Raw genomic sequence first — 14,985 nt, forward strand, 5'->3', positions numbered from 1 at the left:
AGAAGCTATGTGCCAAAGGATTACATCATTCATTGAATGATTGTTGCATAATGAAACAGAACCACAAGCCAGTAAACGTAATATGGATTTCTGGAGGGCAAACTGAAAAAATACAGATAATTATAAAATTGTCACATTTCACTACTTAGAAATTCTTCAAGTTGAAATGTGCTCATGATCAATCTGCATCTTTAATATTTAGTGAACTCTTTAAGAATTAGAGAATTGAAGCACGTATTGCAAATTATTTGGACAAAGAGGCTCAGTGACCTGGGAAAGGCTCTCATTAGGAAGGTGGGTAAAAAGAAACTTGTAATCCAAATTAGGACAGGTGCTGCTGGCTTTTAGTTGAAAATTCTGGCTTAGTTTCCTGAAATGAAAGAGGGGGCTTTCATTCAATATGGATAACAATCTTTCATTCTGTAGCTCTTTAAAGTGAGTAACTACATGATAAACTAATATACATCTATTAGATATAAATGTGTCTCTCTTTGGTAATGTGTGATAAAATGAATATAAAACAGTGAAGTCAAAATAACCTTTTCTTTGTGTAGCTCAGCAATACATGCAGGCTATTTTGAAATTGGTAAATACAAATATTAACAGACAGGAAAGCCAGTGAAAAGGGGGAATATGGAGGTTTGGTGAACTGAGTTCTACGTAAGTGCAAATTGGTAAAATGGAATTCACAGCTCTCCCTCCACCTGCCACAAGGTGATGTTGGACTCAAATTGTGTGCAATAGAAGAAACTCACGAAGGAGGGTTATAAAAGTGGCCCACAGCACCCCAAATCTATAACAGAGACATGTATTGTGTAGGAAAACATGTTCCATTGCATTGCAAGAAGAAGAGATTTTAATTTAAAAACCATACTATGGTATGAAAATAGATCCTACAAGTCCAATGGACAATTTTAATGTTGATTAGTTTAAGTGAATTCCATCACCTACAAATGAAAACATGCCAGTTAATATACAACATGACTGAAGAACACCATTAATAATGTCACATAATTTTAAATCTGATAAACAATTACTCAGTATGCCCCATTTGGGAAAAGGACTCTTTCCTGAATATGTTGAATACTTACGAATCCACATGGTTCTCAAATGAAAGGAGAATTGGAAATGGTGAAGTCTTAAATGCACACTCCGCTATTGCTTCTATCACTTCCTAAAAATGAGAACACATGTATATTCAGTATGCCAGAAGTTTTCATCTATATATTCTTGAGGGGTATTAAATCTATTAATATAGTTGTCTTTTCCATTCAGAGAATTGTATCAAATGGCCTGAAATGGCTAGAAGGGATTTCGAGGGCTGCTGGACGGTGCTATTTCCGACTCTTGATTCTGCAAAGTTATAAGAAGATTGGATTTTGGTGGAGGGGAGAGAGAAATGCAAAGGAGAGGATTCTCCTGTCTGCTAATTGTATCTATTTTTTAATAATGAAAGAAATCTAATCATATTATAAATATGTGGGACAGTAAGGAAAGGCAAAAATTTTCACCCACAAATCCACTTTCTGAACCAAACCATTGTCAGCATTTCATTATATTCACTTCTAGTCTGTCTCTCATGTATTTATGTAGTTTAGTTTTAATTACAGTATATACTCGACTTGTATTTTTAAAAAGCATTGTTACTGAGATGTAACTTTTTTGAGATATAATCTGCCCATTAAAAGTGTACAGTTCAATGGTTTTTAGTATATTCAGAGTCACACGAGCGCCATCCCAATATAAGTTAGAACATTTTTATCACCTCAAAAAGAAACCATGTACCCACTAGCAGTCACTCCCCATTCCTGCATCCCACCCCACACACCTAGTCCCAGGCAATCATTCATCTACTTTATGTCTTCAGAGATTTGCCTATTTTAATTATTTCATATAAATGTAACCATACAATATATGGTTGTTTGTATTGACTATCTTTCACTTAGCATGGTTTCAAAGTTCATCCATGTTGTAACATGTATCAGTACTTCAATTTTCAATCTGCATTTAAAAAAATGTATATGCCACAAGTTTCAATATGTGTACAAAATTATAGAAAGTAAAGGTATCAAAATTGATTTAACCATTCCCCAACTGTCGGACAGCTACATTTTCAGAGTTGTCATTCAAATAATTCTACAAAGAACATCTTCATTTTTTCCCTAATATCTTGAATGATTTTCTGGGAATGAATTCTCAGAAGGGGAATTCTTGATTTAAGAATATGAATACTCTTACAGTCCCTCATGTATCTTCAGATTGCTTTTCATTTTAGATTGCCCAGAATAAGGCATGCAGGACCAGATTTCAATGCATATTCACCAGTTTGGGGCATTATTCTTAAAAATGTTTTTCTTACTTAAATGGTAGTAAAGTGCAGTCTCATTTATTATTTAATTATATCACTTTCAGTAGTAGTGAGGTTTCATATTCCCATACACTTGTTTTTAGTTATATTTATTTTTTTCATATTCTCCTTTTAAGTAGGGATTTCCACTCCTATTCCTTATGCCTGAGCCTTTTCTGCTATCGTCTCTACCTTCCCCATTCAATGTATAGCGTTCTTTATATCCACTCCTGAAAGCTATTTCCCTGGCCCTAGAGTATAAATAAGGCTTTCTAATTCTGTACTACATTTGCATATATCCTCTAAGAAGGATTTGCCCGCATGGAGCGAGAAGAATCACTTTTACTGTTTCTTAGAAATGAACTCACAGATTATTTTTCATACATAATCAGTTTAACTTTTATGATAGTTGAGTCTGTCAAAAAAAAAAGCAAGCACTATAAAAGGTAAGCAACATCCAGATTTTAAATGCTATATTTGATTTATTTGAGCACAGGCTTTGGATTCAAACAGACTTCTGAATCCTTGCCTCTGAGATTTACAAGCTGTGTGACCTTGGGAAAATCACTTAATGCCTCTGTGTATTGGTTTGCTGACCTATAAAGTGGGGGCAATAAACCTCACTTCACAAATCTGTTGTGAAGACGCAGCAAGAGAAGGCAAAGGACTTAGCTCATCATGGTTACATATTCTCAGTTCAACTAAGGTGCAGAGATATTAACTGACTTACCTAAAGTCATAGAGAAGAGAATCCCAGGAAGGGATTAAACCCCAGGAAGATTTGTCTGACTCTAGAGCTTATTAATACCCAACCATTGCAGTAACTTCCATGCAGCTAATAATCTCAGCCAACTAAGAGCAAAGCCCTCAAAAGAACTGAGAATAGAGGTCATCAAGGATGTGGATACTAAGTGTGGTAAAAAAAAAAAAAAAAAAAAAAAGGGTTGGATTTTGTTTATTTCATAAATTTGGCACTAGTGTATCAGGTAAAGGATAAATACAGTAGAGCCATTCTCGCCTCCTCTCCTTCTCTCACATCTTTCAATTCCTCAGCAATCTTGTCCAAAATAGATCCCGAGTACAGTCAAGTGTCAGCACCTCCACTGCTATCACCCTGACACAAAAACCACTGCAGTCACTGCTGTGTTAGATTTTATCATCATCGCCACTTATTTGCTTCCCCTTTCCTTTGGGAGGATTCTATCTACACACTCTGTTGACCATAGGCTTGGCCGTGTGTTTTATTTTGGCCAAGGGCCTGTGTGTGAAAATGACATGTGCTGCTGCTGAGTAGAGTCTTGAAGATCCATCATGTTGTTGTCCAGCCATTTCTCTTTCTCTTCTCCCATGAGTCCAGTGATATCATAGATGGGGGTTGTTCTTTCAATATGAATTCCAAACAATAGCAATCAGAGCCACAGCTGACATCTAACCTGAGTGAGAAGTAAACCTTTGTGGCTGGAAATCACTGTGATCCTGGGGTTTCTTCTTATTGCAGAAAAACCTAGAAGAAGCTGACTGACACAGTCTTTTTACTGCTTTCCTGGCTTCTAGTGCTTGCCGCTGTATTCCACACCATAGCCAGAGTCATTGCTCCTAAACATGAGCAGACAGTTTCGCTCCTTTTAATAAACTTTCCAATGACCTCCCATTTCACATGGAATGAAATCCAAATTCATTATCATAATCTACAGAGCCTAACTTGATCTGGCACCTGCCATTTCTTTAAATTCATCTCCTTTTCCTCTCCCTGTCTGTCACCTGGATACAGTCCATTGATCTTGTTGCTTTTCCTTGAATATATCAGGCATGCTTTCATCTCACCATCTTTGCACTGTGTTCCTTTAGTCAAAAATACTCACATGAAAGCATGATTTATTGCATTGATTTGGGAGTAAGTACAGCATCTGTGCCTAAACATCACCTCACCAAAGGCCTGCCTCCACCATCCAGACGGCATAACTCAGCTCTCTCTTTTCCTTGTCCACTGGTTTAGATTGTTTTAAAGGGCATGTTTCTATGCGCTGTATCTTTGTGTTTATTTTGATCTAGCTTTCCTCACTAGACAGTGTAAACTTCTTGAGGTAAGAACTTGTTTTGTTCACTGTTCTGCTAAGGCACATTCTAGATGCTCACAAAATACTTTGAAATGAATGAATGAACTCCTGATATGTGACAGAAGAGAAACATAATTTATCTAGTTGTGTTCCCATTTATTCTTCTATTGACTAGCTCAGAGATCAGCACACATTTTTTCATAAAGGACCAGGTAGTGTTTTAGGCTTTGCTGGACACAGAGTTTCTATTTCTACGGCAACTATTCAACTCTGCCTTTGAAGCTTCTGATGATTAATTTTATGGGTCAACTTGACTGGGTCATGGGGTGCCCAGATATTTGGTTAAACATTCTTCTGGGTGTCTCTGTGAGGGGTTTCTGGAAAAGATTAATATTTACATTGGTAGACCAAGTTAAGCAGCCTGCCCTCCCTAATGTGGATGGGCCTCATTCAATCCACTGGAAGCCGGAATCGGAAAAAAAAAGACAGAGTAAAGGAGAATTTGCTGTTTCTGCTTGACTGTTTTTGAGCTGGGACATCGGTCTTCTCCTACCTTGAGACTTGGACTTGTACTGCAGCTTACACCATTGGCTCTCCTTATTCTTACGCCTTTGGATCGGGACTGCTATTGTACCATTAGGTCAGCTGGGTCTCCAGTTTGTCAACTGAAGATCTTGGAATTTCTCAACCTCCATAACCACATGAGCCGGTTCCTTTTAATAACTCTGTCTCTCTAGAAAGAGAGCCAGTCCAGACTAATGCATAGCCCCAAAGCAGCCACAGATAATATGCAAACAATTGGATGTGACTGTGTTCCAACAAAGCTTAATTCACAAAAGCAGATGGCAGGATAAATGTGGCCTGCAGAAGATAATTTGTTGACCTTTGGACTAGTCTGATCATTGGCTTAAGCAAAGCTTAAAACTTGATTGTAACCAAAGTAAATGTAATTTTGTATTATAGAAGGTTGAATGTTGATTCATACTCAGTAGCCAGATTAATTTTTTAACAACTTCATGGCTGAAATTTCCAATAAACATTGAGCTGTGATTTTTTTTAAAGTCCTTCAAATATACATGTAAACAAAAGTGTAGTTAGTCTTTGCTACCTTTTTTTTTTTTTTTTTTTTGAAATGAAGTCTTGCTCTGTTGCCCAGGCTGGAGTGCCGTAGCATGATCTCGGTTCACTGTAACCTCTGCCTCCTTGGTTCAGGCAATTCTTGTGCCTCAGCTCCCAAGCAGCTGGGACTACAGGCACATATCACCACACTCAGCTAATTTTTTGCATTTTTAGTAGAGATGGGGTTTCGCCATGTTGGCCAGGCTGGTTTTGAACTTCTGACCTCAAGTGATCTGCCTGCTTCAGCCTCCCAAAGTGCTGGGATTACAGGCATGAGCCACTGCGCTGGCCAGCTTTGCTAACTTTTCTGATGATGGCTCTCTTCATTGTCTACTTGAGAACTTCTCCAGCTGCCTTTAATAATGAAAGTGGATTGTGGGCTCGCCTCATTGGTATTTAGGCCAAGGAGAGTCAAATCTGAAGGTGGGTAAGCCCCTCCTCCCCTCCTCTAATTTAGGAAGTGGGTATTTAGCTTCAGGTCAAATCTCTCTCATATCTTTATCTTAGGCCGATAAAATGTGAGTGCTTCTCTGGGCCTGCTTTTAGACTTGTAGGGAGTCCATGCTCCCCATCTTCGTAGCTCCCTGGGTTTCGTTCTCTCTTCCCACAGTGGGGATGCTAGTGTGGTCTGAACTACAACTGGGCCACTGGGGTTCCTAGACTTTCCTGTCTTGCTTCCCCTGCTTTTCCCTTTGTCCTGCCTCTGACATTGTGTACTTCTGATCTTGTGTGCTTGACTTAGGACTCATGTTTGCAGTGGAGCATCCAAGCTCATCTAATGTTCCCTTCTCTGCTCCTACTGGGCCCCTAACCAAGGCCTGGGCTGTGTTTAGTTTACTACAATTTGGGCTTCTGGTACCTTCCTGGAAGTGAGGTGGATGCCATGGGTTGAGCGTAGAGGATGCCCACGTAGAGGATGGCAGCCTTACAGATGACTTAATTCAACCCCCCCACCTTCACTCTGGCTTAATAAGTCCATGCCCATGTAATACGCAACCATTATATTTACAAAAAGAAAGCTAACATTTGACTTTTATGCATTTCAATGATAACATCAGAAGCTAACATTTATAGAGTAGTCACTGCATGCCATGCATAGTTTAAGCAATATTTGTATATTAAGTACAGTTACTGAATGCTTACTTATAATCACCCAGGAGGTAAACACTATTATCATCTCCATTTTGCTGATAACAAAGGAAACTTGCACTGGGAAGGAAGCTTCTCTAAGGTCTTGCAGCAACTGAATGGAAGAGCTGGTACTGGAGCCCCGGCAGTCAGCTCCAGAGAGCATCCTTGCCTTCTGTGTTCACCTTTCTCTCTTTCTCACCCATCCTTCTCCCTCCTCTCTCTGTCCACCTCTCCCCATCTCTACCATAACTTTAGCTAGCAGCTCAGGAAATCTTTTGCAATTATTAAACCAAAAAAAAAAAAAAAAAGAATTACTAAATTTCATCTAATAAGTTTTAGTTGAGAGCCACTGAAAACTTTAGAAGTTCCACTGGAGAACTTTCATGCTTTTGTGCCTTTGAAATATTTTGTATGGTGTGCGTGATCAGTCAGAATGAGAAAACCAGTTATCGCTTTTAAGTTTCACTCTTTCATGCTTGCCATAATTGGTGGACATTGGATGTGAAAGTATAGTAATGCTCCGTTGTTCCTTATCAAGCCAAAACTGTTTTTCAGAGACTTGTAGCACTAGATTCAATAATCTGTAAACTGTATGGTTCAATTACTAAACTCCAGTGAGACAAACTGCCCTTGAAATCCTTTATCCTTGACAGACAACAGTAGGTGTATTTGGATATCCATTTTACATGTGCATTTAGGTAGCAGTGAAATTGCATCCTAAATTATTGTTTCTCTCAGGGAATGAATGACACTTTATTTTCAGAAATGCTCAATTTAACCTACTCAAATTTAATACATTTTCCTCATATATTTTATTACATTATCCAGTTTTCCATCTTGTATAATTGCTGGTTAAAAGGAAGCTGCCTAAAGGGAGAAAAACCACCCAGGGAAAGAGGTGGGTGGGTGGTGTCAAGCGTAAGGAGAAAGGATATTGGGTGGGAGAAGACAGAATGAAAACCAAGTGGTGAATTGCTATGTCTAGGCCACCAGGAAGACTAATGTGATGAGGCATAGAAACAGATACATGGGACAAATAATAAAGCCAGACTACAAAACAAAAAGCCCTTCATAAAGAGGCTGAATGTCTCCTTTCCCAGAGCATAAGTTTTTATTTTGACCCATACAGTCAATAGGGAGAAAATGCCAATAGGATCTCTTGCTTTTGGGATCTATTACACAGAAGCTTTCCAGGTCACACACACTGAAAGCAGATACACTGGGTCACATAAAAATGAACTCTGCAATCAGTGTATTTTGCTGCTGTGCTATGCAGTGTAGCTACAGAATATAGTCTCATTATACTGTGAATATCTGGCCGAAATGTTCAGGGCAGCTAAAACTGGCAAATGTTGGAGGAATGTTTTCCCTGCCTCTACCAACATATTATGTGTAGGATGGAGAAAGACAAATTCACTTATCTGATGAGCAGAGGCAAGAAAGACTAAAAATGGAGGTTATGCTATATTTGATCTACTTGCTTTGGGAAGGGAAAATTCATCCAAAAACACTTATTGAGCAACTACTATATGTCGGGTTCTGCTCAAAGAATACAACTTGGGACGGATCAGGGAACAGAACAAAGAGCCCTGTCTTTGTGGAGCTTATGCGTTAGTAGAAGAGACAATAAACAAGGAACATAGGAATTAAGCAAATTAGGCAGATTGTTAGAAGGTGATACGATATGAGCCTTAGGAAAATACAATACTAAAAACTTGGCATGTCAGGGTTATAAAGTGTAGGGATTGGGAGTGGTGGCTGGTGACAGTAGTAAATAGATCGGTCCCAGGAGGCCTCACTGAGAAGGTAACATTTGAGGAAGGCTTCAAGGAGGCAAGGGAAGAACCACGCAGATACCTATGGGAATTCCATTCCATGCAGAGAGAAGAGCCTGTGCAAAGGCTGTGAGGTGGGACCAGCCTGGCACAGCCAAGGAACAGCAAGGTCAGTATAGTTGGAGCCCAGTGGGTGAGGGGGAAAGCAGTAAGAAACAAGGTAATGGGGGATTGCAGATTATGTAGGGCCTTGTGCCCTGTTTCTCTTCTTACTCTTTCTAACAAAGTCACCTTACACACTGGGTTCAGGGAAAGCAGACTGTAGGCTGATAATCATGCAAGCAGGGTTGGGACTAGGACGAGGCAAGATAAGCGACTAAGTGCAAAATTTAAAGAGACACGCACTCTCTCTCTAGTGCCAGCTCCGTGCTTACACAGCCCTGAGAGCAAAGACACCCTTACATTTTACTTGCTAGGTGACTTACTTGCCTTCCTCTAGTCTCAGTCCTGATGCAAAGCATCCTTGCTACTGTATATCTGTCTGCAAAATAGGTTGGCATTTCTACTCCCCACATCCATCCTCACCCACCATCACCTACCCACATCTCAGCCAGAACTGTCTATCCTGCTATGTGCATTAGCAGGAGGAACAGCTGGAAAAACCAACTGGGATGATGAATTCACTCCTCTCTTTAGCCATCCTTGTTACCTCCCCACTCCCAACTCTAGCAGGCAGAGAGAGAAAGCAGCATTCTGGGCTAGACTTCGTCTTTAAGCCTCTCACCCACTGGCAAGTGTGTGGACGTGGTTGAGAAGCCTTGCTTCCAGAGCCCAGGAAGATGTGTTCAATCAGCCCGTGACTCTGGGATTACAGATGTAATTGAAGAACCACTTCTGTGATCGAGTGCACAAGGAGAGTCACTCCAAGTTGACTCGATGGCAGGCAGAGGCCAAGAAGCAAATGCTCCACATAAAATAAACATGCCTTAGGATATGCTTGCTGTTTATTCTCCCCCAAGGAACTCAGAGAACTTGGAGGATTTTAAATTATTAAGAAAATAACAATTGCTTCTCACAATGTCTCTGGAGGGTAGACAGGGCAGTGGCCTGGGAAGTGGGGCAGGTCTTCCTGGCGGACGGACAGTGTGCGGTGCCACCAGCTCTCAGCTCCATCAGGGCATGCTGTCTGCCATTCCAGAAGCATCATCATCCATCAACAGACAGATGAGCCCAAGATGCACTGGCTCCACATGAGGGTCACCTGTCTCCACTTTTTCTTAAAGAGCCCAACTATGTTAAACTGCATCTTAGGTAGTTGACAAAGGACCACAGCAAGGTCTGAGAGGGAGGAAGCGGGACTATGGAATGAATTTAAAAAAACATTGATTTTCCACTTAAGAAAATGCAGGGGTCATAATCGTGCTCAATTTCAGGAACAGACACAGCTTTTAAAGATTTCAATCAGAATTAACGTCAACCCCATATTCAACTTTGTTGTGAAATTTACATGAAGGGTGCTATTTTCTCTAATTATTGCATTGTAGGCTAAGTTGAAGAAATCATGAGAAGTCATATTCCTTAGGCACAACATAATACGCACAGTTTTAGGTGTGAATGATATTACTGCTGAAAACATTTTTATCATTGTCTAATACAGCAACTTCGATCAGAAAAATCCTTTTGTTTAAACAAAAACTTGGCTGTCCCTTGAAAATCTTGCTTCTTGTTAGCTGCTGTCTTCAATGATCACTGTTTATCTTCTCACATCTCAAGTGTATTACAGTAAAAAGCTGGGTTTGGGATCTTTTTGCTCTCAATGCTACTTCTAAAACACTACCTTTCAATCTTCTAAAAAAAAAAAAAAATTCCTAGTTCCCATGAAGCAGCCAAAAGAGTTTTTACCTCTTCTTCACTTCTGCCATCTACTGAGCCACCCTTATTCAGCAAAGAGTTGGCAAGTGGCTCACAGTTTCTTCATCCAAAGTTTTTCACTAACCTTGGCGATGTTAACATTATATTCATCCCATATTCTAGCTTCTCAGTACTCTAATCTCTCATTTTCAACGGCCTTATCTCCACTCACCTTAGTTACTAACATACTTGGACTCTGTTTCCTTGGTTGCTTCAGATAAGAGTTTGTGACACTTCCCTGAGACCCAGGTATCCCAGGCAATAGGGCTTATGCCTTGGGACCTAGTGCAAGAGGTTGTCCTCTAGCCCTTCTCTTCTGATTCCCATTTAAAGGGGTGAAAAAGCCTGAGTCAGCCAAGAGAACATTTTCCCTGAAGCCCACACCTTCTTTCTCCAGTCACTCTCCAAGTACCTAGGACCCCAGATTTCCCCTACTCCAACTGCCCCAACCCCCTAGGGAAGGCTCTTTGCAGGAGATGTGGACAGACTTTAGACATTTGGGCTTGGGTGTCCATACACATGAATGTGAGGCCCTTTGTGGTGCAAAATAGAGCTAAGGGTGGAAAAAGAAGAGAGACCAAATGCACCTCATTTCTCATTAACAAGAATGACTGATGCATCTTTATCAATAACAGCTTTAATCCTGCTTCCTAGATAGGATTTACTAAGATACCCTCTCATAGGATTGTTCCTGCTTGCTGACAGCACCCAATCCATTGTAAAACCCTTCTCCCTTGAACCGTCCCCCAAATCACCTACTATAAGCCCAAGTTCTGTAAGTCCTCTCTAATATACTTTTACTGAGATACCCCAGCTCCCCACAACATGTGTTCTCCTTTGTTGTATGAGCAAACAAACCCAACTTGACCATAGGTATGTTCCTGGGGGTCTTTGACTGATTGGCATCACCATTCAAACTGCTAGCATCACAAAATGGAATCTTATATAATAATTAACAGTAGTAATTAATATTATCATCATGAAAAGAAAGCCAAAAAATCTAGAGTTACCTGAAACAATATTAATGAACCTTCTAAACAATGTGGAGTGAAAAAAGCAAGCCATAAAATAATGTATACTATAGTGTGAATTAATTTACAAGTGAAAAAAATTGGTGAAGTTACATCATTTAGGGCTGCACATAAATTTGTACTTTGTGCTCTAAAGAAGTGCAAAGTAGGGATCACTGTAATAGTCAGGACGGTGGTCACCCCTGAGGGGTAAACAGGTCATTCTGATGGGAATGGATATATGGAAGTGTTTCAGGTACACCCAAGTTTCTGTTTCTCAATTTAGATGGTAGTTACATGGATGCATACTTTATAGCCATTAGTTAAAGCATATAAATAAGTTGTCTGTATTCTTTAAGTATGTACATTTCACAAAAATAAAATGCAAGAAATTAGGAGTAAGAGTGCTAAAGAGGACAAGACAAATACATTGATATTTCCTTTCACAAGACGGTTTCCTTAGAATTTGGTTAGCATGGATTAATTCACCTGATGCCAATTATTCATGAATAAACAGCCAAATTTTAGCCTCTGAAATTGCAAAGATGATTAACAGCCTTTGGACTTCATTGTGATGACTGGGGCTTTCTACCTTAGAAGGCTTTAACCAAAAGGAATCAGGTGTCCCCAGCTGCCTCTCTTAGTAACATTCATATACCCTACCTTGAAAGATATTTCAGTTGTCATGGTGAAGCCATGGGTGATGACAGGCTCCTCTTCTGCAGTTCGTCCCTTCCAGCAGTCCAGCTCCACACAGCGACAACCAGACAGAAGCACTTGGCGATACATCTCAACAGAGGAGTTTCCAGCCAGTTGGCCAGCTATAAAACACCAACAAAACAAACCCCAGATTCCCATGAAGCAAGGAAGACAGTGGTGCTTTCTTAGAAAGGCTCCTCAATCGTGGGAAAACAAAGAGTCTAAGAGCTGGAGCAGTCATTCTTTGCCTTTCTTCTGCCTCAACATACCAGAAGGTAATGGCTCAATCTCAAATAGAATATGTAGTAGTGCTTTGGGGAAAGATAGGGCATTGTAACCATAACAATGATGCATGTTTATTAACTATTTACCATGTGCCAATTACAGATTTTTAGACTGTATATATATTAAATATTTAATCTTCACAAAAAATTCTCTGTGGTATAACTATTTAATAAAAAAAAAAACTACCCATTTCACATAATAAAATGGCACAGAGTTCAGTTGCCCAAGTTTCCATTCCTAGGAAGTAGAAGATCCAGGATTATAGCATCAAAACTCACTCTTTTAATTCTGACTGCCTCCTGATGAGAATTTATTGCTGGAAGACTGTTCTTTTATATAAGCCAGCTGCCTCTGACATGTTTGCTGAAGATACACATGCTGAGAAAAGCTAAACATTCTGTTTTTAAAAGGCTCTTCTAAAAAAATAAATTTAAATTAAACAGAGGAGTGCAAAACTTATTCTCTAATAATTACAAAATGTTGTTGAAAGAAACTAAAGAAGACCCAAATAAATGGAAATACATCTCATGTTCATGGAACAGAAGACTTGGTATTGCTAAGATGACACTACTCCCCACCATTGGCCTAAAGATACAATTCTTATCAAAATCTCACCAGGCTTTTTTGGAAGAAAGGGACAAGCTGATCCAAAGTTCATACAGAAATGTAAGTAACCTTAAATAGCCAAAGCAATCTTGAAAAATAAGAACAAAGTTGGAGGAATCACACTTCTCAAAACTTAAAACAAAGCTACAGTAATCAAGACCTTGTGGTAGTGGCATAAAGATAGACATATAGATTAATGGAAATAGAACTGAGATTTCCAAACTAAACCCTCAATTTATGGTCAACTGACTTTCAACAATTGCCAAGACAATTCAGTGTGAAAGAACAGTCTTTTCAATAGTGTTGGGACAACTGGATAGCCACATTAAAAAAAAAAAAAAAAGAACTTGAGTCCTTACCTTATACCATACAGAACTAAACTCAAATTGGATCAAGTGTATAAACATAAGAGCTAAAACTACAAAACCTTTAGGAGAAAACATAGCAGTAAATTTTTTGTGACCTTGATTAGGCAATGGGTTTGTAGATACAACACCAAAAAACACAAGCAACAGAAGAAAAAGATAAACTTTACAAGAATTGGACTTTTGTGAGTAGAACTAACATACCCTAGTAAAGTGATGAGAATTATTATAATCAAAACACCTGAAAGGTCTGAGGGCCTTGATTATAATACACAGGGCATGGAAGCCAAAAGCTCCTATTTTACTTAAGTCAATGGAAGTCACTAATTTCAGGATAAATTATTTTTGAAAGAGTAATAATAAATAGCTCTTTCAACAGGCCCATTTGCAACACACAAATTTAAGTCTTTGGTTTTTCCTATTAAAGATTTTCTTTCATTTATACTCTATAAGCCCCAATCATTTTTTTAAAAGTTTTTCTTCTTTTTTCTTTGAGATGAGATCTCACTCTGTCACCTAGGCTAGAATGCAGTGGTGTGATCGTAGCTCACTGAAGCCTCAACCTCCTAGGCTCAAGTCATCCTCCTTCCTAAGCCTCCTAAGTAGCCGGGGCCACTGATGTGCACGAGCATGCTCAAATAATTTTTGTATTTTGTTTAGAGACAGGGTCTCCTTATGTTGCCCAGGTTGGTCTCAAACTCCTGGGCTCAACTGATCCTCCTGCTTCTGCCTCAGGAAGTCCTGAGATTACAGGCATAAACCACCACATTTGGTCTACCATCATTTTTTTAAATAGCCAGGTAAAAGATGGCATATTGATGCAAACTGTTAAAATGACTTTGAAATGGACAAGATGTGCCCCGTGGAGACACACAGGACAAATTAAATGGGATTAAGCCCACAAGCTTAATTTTATTTTTATATGCATGTCATAATACTCAACCATCAGCATAACAAAAGGATGACATTTTTGAGTTCTATAGAGCCCTAGTAAATGCACTGAAAGGCTGATTAAGTGGGTCTGCATAATAACTTTTCCTTACTGGAAAAATGGGATGTTTTTAACACAATGATGCATTTGGAAAAGCAGAAATGCTGACAAAATGACCTAGAAAGTTCCTGATGCTGGATAATCAAATTGCCATTAATTATTGCCTCAAAGTTCATTGTCATGGCAAAGATTTACAAAGGTCTTTTTTGCATTAGGGACAAGGGGACAGTGGGAGTAAAGGGGAAAAGACAAACATTTATATGTTTTTCCTAAACTTAAAGGGGAGCTATAGCTAAAGGAAGTGAATAATTCAAGTATTATTAGGTTATTTAATTTAAAATACTTGCTCCTGCAGAAAATTACACCTGTATTAAAGATTAGAGCAGATTTTTGTGTGTACTGTTTAGAGAATTGTTTAAGCACATTACTGACCATATCAACACAATTACATATTGTACAATTTCTGAATCAATTTCATTAATACTAGTTGAATGTTACTAACTTTAGTAAGGATACTGTGATGAATTTAATCAGATTTAACAGTGTATCAAAGTAGATAAATACCTAACAGACACTAGAGCATTCTGTAATAAGAGGGTCAATGTTTTGAGAAACATTTCCTTAGATTTTCTTGTGAATATTTTGAATCAAAGAACAATTAGGAGGAATTTGATATATTTTTTGAATGT

General features: G+C 38.9%; 1 protein-coding gene across 2 annotated transcripts in view; it reads right to left on the bottom strand.

The window, feature by feature from the left end:
- The window catches only part of PLCB1 (phospholipase C beta 1), a 784,598-nt gene that overhangs the window by 182,155 nt on the left and 587,458 nt on the right, over positions 1 to 14,985 (bottom strand). For both annotated transcript variants that reach the window (XM_023217869.2, XM_023217868.2), the window contains exons 11-12: positions 12,014 to 12,171; positions 1,092 to 1,174 (exon numbers count right to left, since the gene is read on the bottom strand). In XM_023217869.2, the coding sequence (XP_023073637.1) occupies positions 1,092 to 1,174; positions 12,014 to 12,171 (241 nt within the window). The remainder of the gene's footprint in view (positions 1 to 1,091; positions 1,175 to 12,013; positions 12,172 to 14,985) is intronic.

Source organism: Piliocolobus tephrosceles, chromosome 20, assembly GCF_002776525.5.
Source record: "Piliocolobus tephrosceles isolate RC106 chromosome 20, ASM277652v3, whole genome shotgun sequence".
Lineage (NCBI taxonomy): Eukaryota > Metazoa > Chordata > Mammalia > Primates > Cercopithecidae > Piliocolobus > Piliocolobus tephrosceles.